We start from the raw sequence: 17,285 nt of genomic DNA, 5'->3' as shown, positions 1-17,285 counted from the left end.
GCAGGAGAGGAGATGCTTTAAACTAGTTATCTATTGCTGTGAAGTAATTCACTTTCTAGTGTAGCTATTAACAGTCCAGTGCACACCACTGCAATTTATTCATGTAACTCCTTTATTCTGAAAATGTTCCACGTACTCTTTCAGACACATGTTGTTTTGGACAGACGGGGGAAGTGCAGGGATCAAATTTTTCTCTCAATCTCATTAGAAGTGTTATTATACAACCCAGATTGCAAAAAGGTTGGGATGCTGTCTAAAACATAAAACGTGCCTATCCTGAAGCCGCTGGATAAGCAGTTTGTGTGCGGTTGATCGCATTGTTTTTTATTTATGTTTTACACAGGGTCCCAGCTTCTTCGGTTTCAGGGTTGTTTTGGAGATTATTCAACAGATATTCTCTGAATGACAACGATATCCAGACATTCATTTAAACAGAAACAGTCTTAGGTCCTGAGCATTATAAAAATCTCACGGGTTGATATCACACATACAGTACTGTGTCACTGCTGTGGCAGAAAAATCAAGTCTCTTTTTTTGTTGTTTTTTTGTTTTTGTTTTTAACGTATTTGAAATTAAAAAAAAAACCAGAACTTTATGCACTGATGAGTTTCGGCCTTTATGCTCTTGACACCTGGTGAACCAATCTGTAATTTCAAAGTACATGCGAGTTAATGAGAAAACAGGCTTTGTGATGTATATCTTGGAAAAACATCCTGCACGCGTTTTTCAGGCCACCAAAGTGATTATAGAGGTTCGATGGAAATGGTACACAGAGAAAAGCTCCTACAGCCCTATAATGGGTTACAAAAAAACAACATTTGAGCAATTCAGTAATGTCTGCTTACCACAAGTCACTTAATTGGTAATAGGATTGGCATTTTGTTCCTGTCTTCTTAGGGAATTCAAATCCCCCCGGAGTTATTTTTTTTTTTCTCAACTTGCTCGTCACATCTTCACCGGACATCATGAGTAGAGTCCCGGTCTTTGGGGAAATACAACAGATATGCTGTATTATTGAGACAGCTGCTTTTTTTTTTTTCCAGTTTCCTAGAAGCTTGCAGAATAACATGGCTCTCATAGTTCAGGATAGTATTGTTATTACATTTGGGTCTCAGAGAAATCCCTGTACACTCGTGTGACGGAGATGGCAGGTTCCAGTGTGATACAATGGGTGCAGCTGTGTCAGTCACGTTTGTGAATACCGACGGCCAAGAGCCGGGTTGAAATCCTCCATTCTCCGGTTACGTGTTCGTGTTTCCTGACGTTTTGTTCATCAGCGGTTTAAACGGCACCTATCCTGTGATGGGGTACTTGCAGAGTCTGTAGGTTTGGGCAGGTGAAGTAAGGAGCCGGGAGGAAACACGTCGCTATCCCATTGGAGGCGAATGGCAGCGTCGGCCCGTAGAAAACCTCCTCCTTCCCTTCTGTGCTCAGATCCAGCACCTGGAAACAGGAAATTTAAATGGTAATATGTCATTTTCCTTATAAAATACCTTCAGGGACACTGGTTTGGATATACAGGATATGATTTAGTGGGCCGTGTCGTAGAAGTAGTATTTAGCCATGTTGTGAGGATGGCTATGTGAGTTTCTAAAATGGGCGGTTTGTTTGTCACTTTGGTCCAAAGAACTTCCCACGGAAAAACTGACTGTAAGATAATCCAGCTAAGGATGGGATTTCTAAAGCCAGTGTCCAAGTGTCCCCAACAGTAGATCAGTCATCGCTTCAGAATCAACACAACACAGACATATCATATTTGATTTTGAGGAAGCATGGAAACATTCAGTTCCTCGTTAAGGCGAGAGGGCTCCACTGTGTTAACAGTGTGAATCTAATATACCTCTCTGTAGAATAGCGAGTTAATAATGTTTCCACCTCCATCCGCACGCACACACCCACGCAAGGTGCAAGGAGCAACTTGGGGTTTCGTGCTCCAGGTCACCTGAGCATACAGCTACAATTTTTACATACGAAGAGCTTGGAAAAACAGAGAAAGATTGGGGGCAGGGTGAAGCGAAAACATAAGGGCAGAGTGGACTAAATCTTTTTATCCTACCTCGGACCTTTTCTCTCCAGCATATGCTTCTTTAACAATCAGCTTTCCGATCCAATTTCTTGCCCTTTTTACTTGCTAAGCGTAATATTTGTAGAAAATGTTTGCCATGAGCTTTGAGTTGGGTTTGTATATATAAACCACAAGGCTGGTGAAACAATCATCACATTATTTACAGAAATCCCTCCATTAACCAGAACCCTAGGGTAGTGAACTGAATTTTATGTATGTTCCAGCCATTTCTCCCTTTCTACTTCCTTCTCCCACTTCACTTTACCACAAAGTTCAGATATCCACGGAGGACTGTATGCATGGCCCCTTGTTTGACTATACGCGATGTATCGTTTCATTAATTCCAACACTTATTTTAGAATGAATGTGCTGCTGTTTCACTTCACTGGATGTGCAGGATGTTATCAGTAGAAAAGCTGAATTCCTATCACTTTATCTGATCATTCTGACGTGCCACGACTGTTACGAGGTCCAAATGTAAAAGCCGCATCTCTCACCTGAATGCACGCCAGAGGCTCGTTGGTCCAAATGGAATATCCTCCGACCACATAGATCCTGTCATCATGGACCGCAACTCCGGACTCGTTTTGACCTGGGGAGGACAGAGCCGGCAGGTTGTTTCACTGTTCACAAGCAGAGGGCATTCAGACAATATGACTTCCACGTCCCCCGAGAGGCAGAGAGGGAGATAAATGGAGGAAGATGGGGCAAGGGCGGGTGTGTACGGAGAGCCAAGATTGAGCTCCCGCTCTCTTTGCTGTGACTTTGCCTTCAACTTTTACAGATATAATTGGAGGAGACGGTCCCGGAACAAAAGAGGAAAGTCACGCAGGAGTAGAGGAGGAGGGAGGAGTAGTAAAGTCACCTGAACCTAAACCTCGCGAGCCTCTGCCGAACACTGTGACATGGAGCGAGAGAGTGAATGACCACGTCCTAGAGCACGGTGTGTGCATGATAAACTGTGCCTCTAGTGCCTCTGGGTCCAGGCTGGTGGAGGTGGGATGGAGTGCCACCTCCACCAGCATGGAGGCTATAGTGGATGCATGCCCATCGGTCCAAAGTAGAGATATATACGTGTTTACATTGTATATCATCCTGCCACCTACTCACAACCAGCAGGGAGCCATCGTGTGTTATGTTTCTATCTAATGAGAATGCAGAGCTTTCCTCATCCTATGTTTCCACCCATACAGTACATTCAGAGTTAAAAGCACACTGTGGCCTCAGTAAATAGAATTAATTCCCCTGAAGTACTTCTCTGTAACACAGAAGGTCTAGTGTGTGGGATTCATGGCGGTCTACTGGCACAAACTAAATATAGTTTTCTTGATCATGTTTTCATTATAATATAATTATATATGTATATATGTGTGTGTGTGTATAATATATAATACAATATAATATGTCATCACAATGCAAAGTCAATGTAAAGGAATGCTACTGTGTATATACAGTTGGTCACATAGCCCTGAGGGAAACCTGGCAGCTAGAAATGTTTTTGGACTCAGATCTGCCCTCTTTGGGTCCAGCGACATTGCAAAACAGTTTCAGCTTGGGCAGAAAATTGTGCTTTCACGTAGGACCCTATCATTTAGAGAAGCTGTGTGAGACCACATGCTTTCAGGGCCGTCAGAAGAAAAGTTAGCCATCCGAGGAATTCTGTTACTCTGTTTACCGATATCACTAACATAGTAGTTTGCTAGTTTGCTTTGTAAGAGCTTCAAAACTTCTTCAAACGGCTGCCTGCCGTGGCGCAAAACAACCAATGAAAACTCGAAAGTTGCAGACTGGAATATGAAAGCGAAGCCATCTCCTCTCTATAGCTTCATATTTAGTGTACAGCTGTGAGAGTGGTGTGGACCCTTTCATATAACTCTTGGTAAAAAAGTGAATGGGTGTACGTCAAACTATTCTTACAATCAGTCAGCCTATGTGTTATGTAGAGGTTTTGGTTTGCCAGCTGTTCTTGCAGCAGTTTTAGTGTAGAGTCCACGTATGTCTCTGTCTATAGCACAGTCTCGCAGGCCAGAGAGGTGACCAGTCGGTGACTGTCACCTAATTAGTCATCTAGAGTGTAAGTGTGACGGTCTATGCACGTTCACACGTGTGGTTAGAGAATACATTTGGAACTGTATGCACTGTCACGTGTGCGCTTTCACCACTCTGCCCACCCGTGAGGAGGCTGAAGGAGCAGCGCGTCCACTGGTCCAGGTCCATGTTGTAGGAGTCGATGTGGCGGACCAGGATGCGGTCGTTGTTGTAGTCCAGGTCGTTCCCGCCCAGCACGTACAGCTGCCTCCTCACCGCCGCCATGACGTGGTAAACTCGCCTCTGCAACATGGGACCGCGGGCCAACCACTGGTCCTGAAAACGGAGGCGACGGCGGCGGAGGACGGATTAGGGTGAAGTGATGGGTGGAGGGGATGAAAGAAGGAAGAACATGATGGGATGCAGATGAGAGGGAGGCGAGATGTAGTACGAAGAGGGAGGGAGAGAGGAACAGAGAGGGTGGGAAAGGAAGGAGGATGAATAAGAAGATTAATATTTAAGCATATCCATGCATGGGTAATTGATGTATGCTCAGTGCTAGATAAATAACGTGACACTGGAGCTCTGGTTTGTACTAATGACTTCCCTCCCTATTTCTAATCATATGTTTCAGCCACTCCATTTTACACCGAGGATCCCTGCTCATTTCACTAAGTGTGTCGAAGCTTATTTTGTGTCAGTGTGTGTGTCTGTGTGTGTGTGTGTGTGTGCGCGCGCAAGTGTTTGATTGAGGCAGAGAATGAGAGTGTGTTTGTGTGTGTGTGTGTGTGTGTGTCTGCTGGGAGCTGACGGGTGGCCATCTGTTGAGGGTAGAGTGGGTGGGGGGTTGCTGTTGCTCTGGCAGGTGAATGTAGATTCGTGGTGAATACAAATGAGACTCTCTCCCTCTCTCTTTCGCCCGCTTCTTCGTTCCCTCGCTTCCGACGCCGACATGTACAAACACGGACCCATATGGATGTGCACCTTATGCACATACACACCGCATACCTCCATACCTTTTTTTCGTATACAGCCTCGCCGAGATCCGGCCCTCTCTAACAGCTGGCTCATATACATAGACAAACAGAAGGTGCAGCTTACTACATTCCACTACAGCGAGATGTGTGTGAGTGATTCCGATAGAGAAAATAATTAAATCGATTCGATGCACCGGAGACTGCAACAAAATTGATGTTTGTTTGTATACGATTGTTGACTTTGCACTTCAGGTAAAAGGATGTAACCTTATAGAAACAACATTGGGAGGATTTGCATTAAAGGAGCAGTACCGGTTTTTTCAGAGCTACAAACATGAATAAGAAAAAAGCAAATTAATCATACTGATTATGTTCTAAAGAAAGCTGTAGAGTGTTTTTTGGTAATTTTCCTATCTTCCACATTGCCGTCATTAATTTCCATATGGTGTGAGAATCAATTAGCAGACTCTTGACACCTGCCTGTTGTGTAATTCATCATAGGGAGCGCAATGTCTGTATTACGCTCCGGAAAAAGCCATAAATGGTACATTGATGCCGTTTCAGAGTATTTTTTTTTTTTCAGAGGTAAACACAGCATCACCTTGCAACAATAATATCACTCTGGCGACATTACCTCTCAAGTAAAGCCAGATTTGTTTTTGAAGTTTTTAGAATCAGGAAACAGTAGGATTCTATCCTTATTTAGAGAAGAAACCACTTTTCCAAAAATCCCCGAAAAGGATGAAGAAACAGCAATTATGCACACAGCAGACAAAAAGAATTACAATATGGAGAAACAACGCCGACCAAACAGAGCAAGTTTTAAGTCTGACATCTAAATTAGCGTGGGACTTTCTGGCACAGATTCACCCACTTGCAAGGTGCACGGGGAAGGGAAAGCAGTCTTGAAGGTCCAACACTACAGCAACACTGCCAGAGCCGAGAGCATCAGACCAACGTGTTTGTAGTAGAGCGCGACGACTCATGACACTGTTGCCAATTTTCCTGAAACAATTTAAGTGCAGCGATGTCCAACTTCTGATTTTAGACCCTGATGGAGATGTCCATGGGCTGGAACACGTTGCTTTAACAATACAGATTTTCTTGGGACTACAAGTGTTGATGGAGTTTCTTAATCTTTATGTATGGAACTACAAGAAGTCCATTGGCAACGTGGAAGAAAAAATGTTATTTAAATGTGCATTATTTGATTTGTGTAATATGTTATTTGTTATGTGTGTGCCCTCTGACACTTTTACACAGATTAAGTTGTCGTAAATTTGAAGTTATTTTGATGTGATTGTTTAGTTGTTGTTTTTTTACATTTTAACTGATCAATTAGCAATTTGTTGGCAGTGCAACACGCTGTAAATGTAGCACGAACATATTAGTACAGTATTTTATAAAGCTCATATGGCAAACGTTTTAAAGAACCAGCCTTCTATACACATCCAGTTAGAGCATCCATATTCACGCTTCTGGCCACTGTCTTTTAACCTGATGGGCATCTAGCTCTCCAGCACTATCTAGTAACTAACTTTGTCTGGCTGACTTTTAATGCTGAGCAGGTAGAGTACACTGCAGTGGGTTATCAGATTGGTTTTATTGGAAACATCCGCCTGCCAACCGCTGGAAACGGCACCGATGACAGTGACAGACAGACAGTGAGAGGGAGCCGAAACGGTTAAGCCGAGCTGAAAGATGCTATAAAGCTCCATGAAACAGAGGTAGACTGTTGAGACTGAAACTGTGATTCTAACTTCCTGCAGGTGCGACCCACACCTTTCGTGTCACGCGCACAGTCGTTTCACCCATTGCTAATATGAACATATTGATTCGAGCAGCTTTAAATTTGTGAAACTCTACAGCACACTTTGGAATAATAAGTCTAAGGATTACAAGTATAAGAGCTCATCACTTCACTGTTACCTGATCGGGGTCGTATACCATCAGTCGATTCTGGTACTGAGCTGTGTTCGTCACCCCACCTGCAATACAAAAGGAACAACACTCTGATGGCTTCTATCTGAGAGCGAAGGATTTTGGTACAAATGTGCGTAAAACCTCCGAACTACGTGTGTCTGTGCCTGTGTGTGTGTGTGTGTGTGTGTGCATGTATATCAATGAACAGAATCCAACAAAAATGTAATGCCTATGTGAGCGTGTTGAGTCCTTCCTTATCTCTGTGTACCTGAGACCCAGAGCAGGTTGTCAGCCACACAGCCGGCGTGGCAGGACAGTGAGCGGTCGAAGGGTTGGACAAACATCCACTTGTTCCTTTTGGGACAGTAGCGCTCCACAGAGGGCAGCACCTGCCTCAGCTCATTCCTGCCCCCCACTGCGTACAGGTACTGACCCAGAGCACCCAGGACAAAGTGTTCTCTGCAGGCCTTCATGGAGGCAATCTCAGTCCAACAGTTGCCCCTGGGGTCGTAGCGACAAGCAGTCCTCACCGCACATGTCCTCCCCGTGGCATGCTCCACCTCCCCACCCACAACAAACAGGAAGTTCCCCATAACAGCCACGCAATGGTGGCTGCGCCCGGTGGGCATGGGCGCCAGCTCGCTCCAGTTCGACCCGCCTGCGACGCGTACATGCTCCTGTGCAGCCGGGTTGAAATACCGCAGCTCCCTGACTCTGCTCACCTCCCGCTTACGTCCGCCAGCTATGTAGAGGGTGAGAGACTGGAAACGAGGCCGGGTACGGGCCGACTGGCGGAGGGGCTGGGCGAAGGTGGCGTGGTGGTAGTCCAGGGCCTCCTCCACGAGGGCAGCAGCAGTAGGGCTGGACTGGACCAGAGGGTGGCTACGGGCAAGGTGGTGCAGTGTGGGGACGTCCATCAGGCTATAGCGAACATGTTGGAGTAGATCCTCAGTGTACTGGTAGCGACAGTCATGCTCCAGCCACAGAACGACCAACTAGAGGCAGATGGAGCAGAGAAGAAGTTATTTACTTTAGGCCTAGTGCACTCATTAAGTGGTTGATTAATTAAAATGAGCTTTTTGGGGGGGCAGGAATGGGGGAAGAAGGAGGGGAGGACATGCAGCAAAGGACCACAAGCTGGAATTGAACCCAGGAATCAGCATCGTACATGGGGCGTACACTCTACCAGGGAGCTGTGAGGGCCACCACATATTATTCTTAAACTAATGAGCATTCACCATTTCCTTATGTTTCCCATAAATCTGGCAACTGCTGACAATTTTACTTGATGTTTTGATGACTGTATCAAAATGATTACATTCAACAAGTAGGATATTTTTTCACCCATGTCCATTCGTTTGTTGGTTGACTGATTAGTTGGTTTGTCAGCAGGATTACATAAAACATCTGAATGCATTAACACTGAATTTAGGAGGAGGGTTCTTGTTCTAGAATAGACCCAAATAACTTTCAGTACGGATCCACATAAAGTCTTTTTTTTTCTTTTTTTTTTCAGTTTCTTTAAGATTGTGAGACAGGGTGAATATTTCTCAGGGACTAATGCAGGGACCTTGATGGGGGAAAAAAAAAAATCAGCTGCAAACGACGTGCGCAGTTATTTTGGCTCTAGTATGATACCTAGTGTCAGTGAATATGTCACCTTTAAATTCTCTGTTTGGCTTTTGGTTAAATGTGAAACATAAGGGTCAGCCAAAACATTTCTATACGGCCCCTTAAAAGAGGGGTGGGAGGAAGATGTTATGAGCGGAGAGAAGGAGGAAGGAATAAAGGGTGCAAGAGGAGGGTAAATGGAAGGAAGAAACAGCAGTCAGTATGAAAATAAGTAAAGATTAGAAGAATAAGTGGGGGGGGGGGCACCTCAGAAAATAAATGAGCGTAGGACCGCTAATCATAATTTTTTTTTCTAGACACCTAAAGGCTATTAGGGCAAGACTGAGGCAAGCCGACACCGCATCCATACTTGCCAACACACACAAGTACTTATTAATCAGCAGCATTCAATATACAGACTGTAAATATCCACAGGCACCCTCCTTTGTTTAATGCAGGCGGACTGGGTTGCAGAGAAGGGATTTAATTGAACTTGAGAGCGGTGGAAGGTTATTTAGCTGCGACGAGGTGTGAATGTGGGCGAGATGACTGGAGATCACTGATACCATCATCAGGAAAACAAAGTGGTTCTAATCTGCGCGCGCACACACACACACACACACAGAAGTGAATACAGACGGATAAAGGCCAGTTTTGGGGGCAGCAGGAACTGGGAACATGCTGTTTCCTAACAAGGGTGACCCCGGACGAGAATTGGCAGGATCACACCGCAAATCGAAACACAGCATTTAGTGTTTGGTGGCGAGTGAACAGCTCCTCTTTCATGTCCCTTCTTCAGTCCTCCGAAGGAGTGAATATGCAACAAACATGCAAGTCAGGACTGTGTTTTTGTGATATCTGTGCCACTCTCCTGTCTCTGCCTCCTTCTCTCTATCGCTCACCCCGCCTCTCTCCTCCTCATTGCTCTGAAGTGACAGTATATGTGTCTGTGTGTGTGTGTGTGTGTATGTGTGTGTGCATGTGCGTGCGTGTGTGTGTGTGCACACGCCTGTGCACTACAGCAGCTGACTGTGAAGGTCACGCTGCATCACACAACTTCCTCAGGGCACAGAATAAATCAACTCCTTCTCCCTCCTTCCCCTCCGTGCAGAAAGAGAAAGTGTGAGAGGGTGTGTGTCTGTGTGAGTGTGTGTGTGTGTGTGTGTGTGCTTGTGTGAAAGAGAGGGAGTAAGACTACAAAAGAGAGAGAGAGAGGGAAAGAGATAGTGAGGGAGTGAGGTATGGGGAGGGGGGAGCAGAAGAAAGGCAGAGCAAAGGATGGCAAGAAAGAAGAGAGAGGGGGGAAAAAACAAAGCCAGAGAAAATGTGATTTCCAGAGCGTGAGAGACTCGAAGAAAACTCTGAGTGACAATGATTGACGGCCAAGCTATATCAGTCCGGTATTGGCGCGCACACCCCCCCTCACCCTTTCGGACGACGGCCCCCGCTTGCCGTTCGCTTCCGTCTGATGCCCAAATTAACCTTCTGGGCGAAGTGAAGGAGGCCCAAAGCAGCCTAATCAGAGGCTGATTATGGCGGCGGCGGCTGGCTAAAGGGTCAGGGTAATTGTGCCATCAGAGGCCTGATTGTTTTCAATCAGACGGGCGGCCGAGTGACAGCTGGGGGATTGGGGCCCTGATGGAGCCGCGGTGGGCCTAATCAGAGAAGAGAAGGGGAGAAAGGCAGAGAGGGAGAGAGATCGGAGGGGGAGGGTGGGAGGGGGGAGGCTGATTGGTGCAAATGAACAGTCAAAACAGTGAGTCCCCACCCCGCACTGCTGCTTCACTCCGCAATCCCAGCAGTTCATGACACATGCATGCACACACACACACACACACACACACACACACACACACACACACACACACACACAGTCACACAGACTGACACACGACACGTGTCCATAACCACAACATCAGAAACAGTCCTTCCTTTTACATATCTGCATTAATATAAACAAACAGCACATGGAGATGAAGCTGGCAGTGTTTCATTTGTTGTTTCATGTACTGTGTCTGTGTGTGTGTGTGTGTGTGTGTGTGTGTGTGTGTGTGTGTGTGTGTGTTATATGTAAAGATTAATTTAGTTCCAACATACATGTGTTCAAATTTTCAAGCTGAGATGATTGTTTTCACTTTTTTTTTTTTTTTCATCACACTACCATAACACCTTACCTGCTTACCCTACTTGCATGGCACACCTGTGACGACACACACACACATACACACGCATGCAAACACAGACACACGTCTGGTACCTTCCATATCTCCTCCTCGCTCAGAGAGGTGAGGCGGTCGCTCTTCAGCACCTCCCTGAGGAGGCGGTAGGGCAGCTGCAGGGCCTCGTCCTGCCTGCTCTGGCTCAGCTCAGACAGGTGCTCCACCAGGAAGCCCACCACGGCCTCCTCTAAGGCGGGCAGGTGGAACAGGTCGGCCACGCGGTACAGCTCCAGGTAGTTCACACTGCTTAGTTCCTGCAGGGTCAATACATAAACACACCAATGTATGTACACAACATCAGTATTTACTTAGTACTGGGAGACAGCAAAAGAGATGAACTGCTAAATAGTGTGATTTCTCAGGAGCTATATTTTTATGTATGTAAACTCTATTTTTGTTTTATGTAAGCCATCGTTTCAGCACCGGTTTAAGCATATGTTCCATTTACCAATTACAGATGTCCTGTTTGGTTTTTTTTCCAACTCATCTAGAAAGGTTAGACACACACACTCATTGCAGCACATGCTGCATATAAGCCAAAAATATAATATAATATGTATATGTGAACTGTGGGGTGATCTCAGTTTCCTGATTAAATGAAAACATTACAGATGCCACATAGAAGAGAAAGACTGCATGAGGAATGAGGGGGAAATAAAAGATAACGATGCTTGACTTGTGGAATAAGACTGCCATCTTCTGGCTGTCCTTCAGAACGTACAGTCTAAACATGCATCAGCTACATCCCCTCCTCCCTCGAGATTTAAAGCAAATTAGATTAAAGGTCCTTATTAAAGGTGCACTATGCAACGTTTCCACGGGCTTATGAACAAACATAGACAGTGCTCCTGATACATTCATATTCAGACTGCAGGTGTTTAAGGCTGATTTAATCCAAATGATCTCCGATGGGAAGGGAAATCTGGTCTGAGGACCTCGGTTGGTATCATTGTTCAGCCCAGATGATCTGCTAATATGAGGGGTCAGATCAAGTCTTAAACCTCCTGTATCATGTAAACTGTGTGTTTTTACAATTTCTTATAAAAGACAGGCAGGGTGAATCAAAAAGAGCCAAATCCAAGCATAGGGGTCCTACAGCTCAAGAAGATAGATTGTAAAAACGTTACATAATGCCCCTCTGAGTGTTGGAATTATGATTATACAAATACTGCAGTAACTATCACACATCCATACCACTCATAATGTGTTGTTACTATCATTTCAGACAAAGGCCTCACAGTGCCATACACAACAAGTGTAGTATTGATCGGTTATTCAATATTCAATTAGCTGAGTTCAGCACATCAGTATCCATCATATCCATCCGAGTTGGACGATCCTGACCAGCTGATATATTTGATTTTCAATGTATTGGTGCTGTGTGTTCTGTTATTGGCAAAGCCTTACTGTCCATTATGCACTCCAGCCACATACCAAATATAACATGCATCTGCAAACAAGGGATGTTAGCAGGTAAAGAGATGAACAAACAGAAAAATCAATGACTTATTCCGGAGTTTGTCGTTGTGACTATAGCGACGTATCGGCTGGTCACTGCAAATCAATAAAGATGAGGCTTCTGCAACCACCAGATGGCAGATCTGAGCTAGGTTTACTATATGAAAAAGAGACAGTACAGACTGATGGTAAAATACAGTGTAACAAGAAGACATTATGGTGGCAGAGATTTGACATGCACATGCTGAATTAGCACTGTATAGTATTCATTATGTATTCAATTAAGTGACTCTAAAGCAACTGCAAAATGCAAGAATTCCAGGGAACCGTCAGACACTGTGCATCACGTACCTCCCAGTGACCCTGCTTTGCAATGGCTTCCACCTGATTTGTTTTTATCTACTTTTGGCAGCGTACCCAGGACAGTAGGCCGACTTTGCCTCTGTTCCAACACATTCATCTTGGTCCCGGTGACAAAACACATGAAACGAGCAGCAGAGTGGCCTAGTTATCGAAGAGACCTGAATCAGGCACCTTAGCTGACAAGCATCCAACCCACCGGGGTGTCCTTGATCAACACACTGAACCTGCACTGGCTTTGAGCTCCCTGTGGAGGGGGCACACACCAGACCATTAAATATTGATTACAGTAGTTTGGACGTTGTTAAATTTTGATATGACAGCAGTGTTTAGGTTTGTTTTTGCAGCAAACTTTGGAGTGATGCACACGATGAGTTTGAACACACACACACTGAACAATAAGCAAGGGCCAGATGACATCCAGCTTAGCTGAATGTAAAGAATGGAAGCAGGTACAACTCATTCTCTCTAAGGGTATAAATCAACCTACCAGCACCTCTAGAGCTCCACAATTCTGAATACTGTCTCGCCTACTCAAGACTCCAAGAGTATCCTTAAAACCAACTTGTCATCTTTACACTTTTACAGTTTTTGTAGGCTGCAGATGAAATAACTGTGTACTGACAAATTAAAGGATCAGTATGGCCAGAATTTCAGTTGAAATCATTCACCATTTAACCTTAATTATCAACACAGTGGGAAGTAATAACAGCTGTGGCGATTGCACTGCAGATGTCTTCTGAAGTTATCATGCTAACTGGCTAGCCCCATCCCTTCCAAGTCCAAAGGCCCTGCGCTCAAAATGTAAACATCACCCCGGACAAATCGCTAGCTGCACAGCAAACTGAGCTAACTGGCTAACAGCAGCTACAGTAAGCAGCAGTTAGAGGTCATTCTAGTGATATGCTGCCCCTTATTTGTTTTGAGTATGAATTCAACAGGTGGCAAGTTCTTAGTTACTGCATGCACAATGTAGCAAATGTATTTCCAAATGTATTCATTTACTGAGCACAAGAGTCATTTATTTTTTCCTCCAATTTTTCATACATAAATTAGTAAGGAGGAATAAAATCAATGGCATTTTACATGGTATCTGTTATGACATGTGTGTGACGAGGACAGGTTATGTGGATCTTTGTCAGCATACTGCAAAACACACTGCATAAGGCTGAATAATTTAAAGTTGTTGACAGTCTGACCGTGGTTGCTTTTGTCTGTTACTCCATTACGGTGAAAGGATGATGAGGCCGTGTCAGTATTTTTGTCATTAAAATTACGCAGCCAGAATCAATATGTTCTCCATTATCCCCACGTAACATTACAGTGTGTAAGGTCCCATAAGAAAGAACATTATCATAAACCTCAGATCCTGGTCCACGCTACCCTGTTGTTTGTCTCAAGTGGAACAGGCTACTTATTGGTTTCCAGTGCAATTGCGAACTGGATTCTCATACTAATACAATAAACATGTGAAATGAGTCCTAGCATAAAACCTATTAGCTCCACTCAAGTTAAGTGGTTCATTTGTACAGCAAATTTCCTCGCTGCTCCCCGCAGACAGGATTAAATCAGCTGACTGTTCTTCAGAGCAACACAACTCTCAAAACTCCATGATATTACAGGATTTCCATTAACCTCGTGGGACCTCTAGCGCCAAAGCAGTTACTCCTGATTCCTCTTATTACTGTATGTCTCCAGCTGTGTGTGTGTGTGTATGTGTGTGTGTGTGTGTACCTGGATGAGGTAGTGGGAGCAGAGGCTGAGGAGCTCCAGCAGCTGAAGGTGGCTGCCAGCAGAAAGGACGTCCTGGATCACCGCTGGCTCCAGCAGGATCTGTCCAGAGGAGACAACAGAGGTCTTTGGATTTTTCTTTAATTTTAATTTCACTGCAGTCGGATTGCGGTTAGTTACCGTATTACACAGAGTTAGTGTCATTTGGTATTTGTTATATCCCTTCATTCAGAGGAAATGAAATTACACGCAAATGTCACATTAGTAAGCATGTTTTCTTCCTGTTTATACCGTTGGTAATGCCTATCAGTCATATTAACCCTTAAATGCATTAGGTCGAGATGCATTAGAACCATGTTACACCCTGTCTTGTTCATTTATTGGCTGGACAGCATCAAAGTGGAATCAGTCGAGTGTCTTCACTCTGGCGGCTGCTCTTTCAAAACGAGCAGGTGCAAACAGTCTGCTGGGGATGGACTGTGATAACTAATAACATTGGTGACTCCCCTGAGTTTTCATCCAAAACTATCAATACCAAGGTTTATGTATTAATATTATAAACATTGTAAACATTAAACCAGCTAGCAGCTAGTCTGGTTTTATTTGGTTCATTATCAGGTCATTTTTCACCGTCTGGCCTTTGGCTGGCACTGTTGTGTGTAACTGCAAGTTCTGGGTCATTTTCAAGCTGAAATATTTAATCAGCAGCCAGTTTGAGAGTGAATTAATGATTTCCGTCAGCCTTTTTTTGTTTCTCAAACATGAAAATTAGTGGCTTTTCTTTGAAAATTAAAATAAATAAAAAAAATAAAATAAAAAAAAAACTATGTATAAACCTAAACTATATTGGGATGTGACTAAAGATATGTGTTTTGGCATTGACTTGATACATTGGATTAATTATTATATTAAAGATGGTATTTTCTGAACACAAACAAACAAACAAAACAAATAGCCCACTCTGATAGATACTTCTACCTGCCAGTATAGCATATTATATTCTTAACTGCATTTACAATGCATTATAAGGTCAGCTCTGAAGCATACAGAGGGCCAATTTGACCTAAACTCAGTTACATTTTAAAACAAGGCAGTGTACTTTCTAATTTCAGTATTTATCTTTCCGTTGTCCTTTTTGGTGGATTTTGGTTCAGAATCACTGAGAATCCTGTCTGTGTTCCAGGTTATTTAAAAATGTTTGAGATGGTGCAACAGGGACAGGGAAAAGCGAGTGTGACAGATTGCAAAGCATCACAAGAAGTGCTCTACCCATGTGTTAGATTCATCATTATCATCGTCCCGGCAAAGCAACATATTCAGGCAATTATTACAGCACAGATTCTGCCAAAGTGCTTCCTGTTGAGCTGAATGAACAGCAGCTGAAAGCATCCTTCTGTTTCCTCCATAATACCCACCCATACGCATTCAACATAAATGCAGCCAATTCCTATCACTAGCAGGAGCAGAGTCAGGTATTATGTACTTGATGGGGGGTAAACTGCCCTTTTTGTGCCTATTCTCAGCACACGAACAAGACTGCATGGGGTTAAATGTTCTCTAAATTATCGCAGTAATAGCCCAATCAGACTGAACAGGGCCCATGTTACCTTTCACCCAGCGGACGCACCTACTCCAGATGAAATTTGGCATTGTTTTGAAGAGAAGATTTGAACAAACCTTTGATAATCCATTCAGCAGCACTGGCCTACATAGCCACAGAGGCGTGACAGCATCAGTAGTGAAAGTGAGAAAAAAAAAAAAAATGACTTCATCACTCGTCTCCCTCGCCTCTCACTTGTGTTGATACAGCAGTGGGCTGAATATTGTCGAGCAGCACTCATGCCTATCATTTCTGTTGTAGCCTACTCATTATTTCTGATTTTTGAAAACAGAAAAGGCATTGTTATTTTTTATTTTTTTTATTTTTACAGAACAAATTCCCTTTCCTCTAATGCCTGCTTGTCCACTTACTATAAATGATGTCAAAAACATCTTAGTCACCAGTTGGCCTTAATCACATGCTAGGCTGTATATAAATATGAAGATTATTGAAGCAGTTTCATGTAGTGAAGTTCACTGGAAAGAATTGCATAATTGGTTTATGATCAAATATTTCCCCTCTAACTAAAGTCACTTCCAACAGCCAGCTTTGCTGGTAGGTGTTTTTTTTTTGTTTTTTTTCCTATGCAATTAGGCAGCATCTGCACATTTATCATAGTATGGGTTCCTGCCAGGCATGGACAGTGGTCCAATTAACCACCAGCACAGTCTATGGGTTTTATATAAGCTTAGTATATATTAAGATAGAAAGCAATAATACAGCGAGTGGGTTTTTGTTTCCATTATTAGAATCTGTATGCGCCGCGCACCAGTGGGAATAGAATGACTTCATTCTTTGATCGCCAATCAGATACAAATTCTCTTAATTAAGACGAGAACTAAACTCAGAGAAGCACACCTATTTCAGATACCACCACTACTTTTATTAGATGAATATAAGCTGAGGCAAACAGCACACGCTCCATTTTCTCCCCCTTCTTTGGCTCAATCAGCAGCATCCTGGCAGACGGCAGCAGCAGCGAACCCCAAATAATCACTGTAATAGCTGTAAGTAAACGCTCTTCATATCCTGCTCTCCTCTCCAGAGGCCCACTACAGTTAGCGCACTCCAGCCTGACACAGCAGAAGTTTTATAACACCGTGGCAGGTTCAGTGTGGGAGTTTGGCGTGCTCTTGTGTAAACCAACATTTATTGCACTTGTTACTTGCGAGCCTTCACCTGGAGGAGCTGACAAAATGAAGGCAGCTGTGCGTAAATGGCAGAATGCAGAACACTTGTACCCACGAGGGCTCAGTTCATTCTTTCAGCTCGGAAAAAATTAATTTATAATCTGCAAAATTGCCCGACTGCGG

The 17,285-nt window shown here is 43.9% G+C and overlaps 1 protein-coding gene across 5 annotated transcripts in view; it reads right to left on the bottom strand.

The window, feature by feature from the left end:
• Positions 1 to 89: 89 nt before the first annotated feature.
• The window catches only part of klhl32 (kelch-like family member 32), a 31,161-nt gene continuing 13,965 nt past the window's right edge, over positions 90 to 17,285 (bottom strand). For all 5 annotated transcript variants that reach the window (XM_037075931.1, XM_037075927.1, XM_037075929.1 and 2 more), the window contains 7 exons: positions 14,376 to 14,474; positions 10,862 to 11,077; positions 7,262 to 7,988; positions 7,000 to 7,058; positions 4,237 to 4,429; positions 2,563 to 2,657; positions 90 to 1,443 (listed from right to left, as the gene is read on the bottom strand). In XM_037075931.1, coding sequence (XP_036931826.1) covers positions 1,282 to 1,443; positions 2,563 to 2,657; positions 4,237 to 4,429; positions 7,000 to 7,058; positions 7,262 to 7,988; positions 10,862 to 11,077; positions 14,376 to 14,474 — 1,551 coding nt within the window. In that variant the 3' untranslated portion in view covers positions 90 to 1,281. The remainder of the gene's footprint in view (positions 1,444 to 2,562; positions 2,658 to 4,236; positions 4,430 to 6,999; positions 7,059 to 7,261; positions 7,989 to 10,861; positions 11,078 to 14,375; positions 14,475 to 17,285) is intronic.

This window comes from Acanthopagrus latus, chromosome 17 (genome assembly GCF_904848185.1).
Source record: "Acanthopagrus latus isolate v.2019 chromosome 17, fAcaLat1.1, whole genome shotgun sequence".
NCBI classification, from domain to species: Eukaryota; Metazoa; Chordata; class Actinopteri; order Spariformes; family Sparidae; genus Acanthopagrus; species Acanthopagrus latus.
The sequence above is the reverse complement of the archived record's forward strand: the minus strand, read 5'-3'. Positions and strand labels throughout refer to the sequence as shown.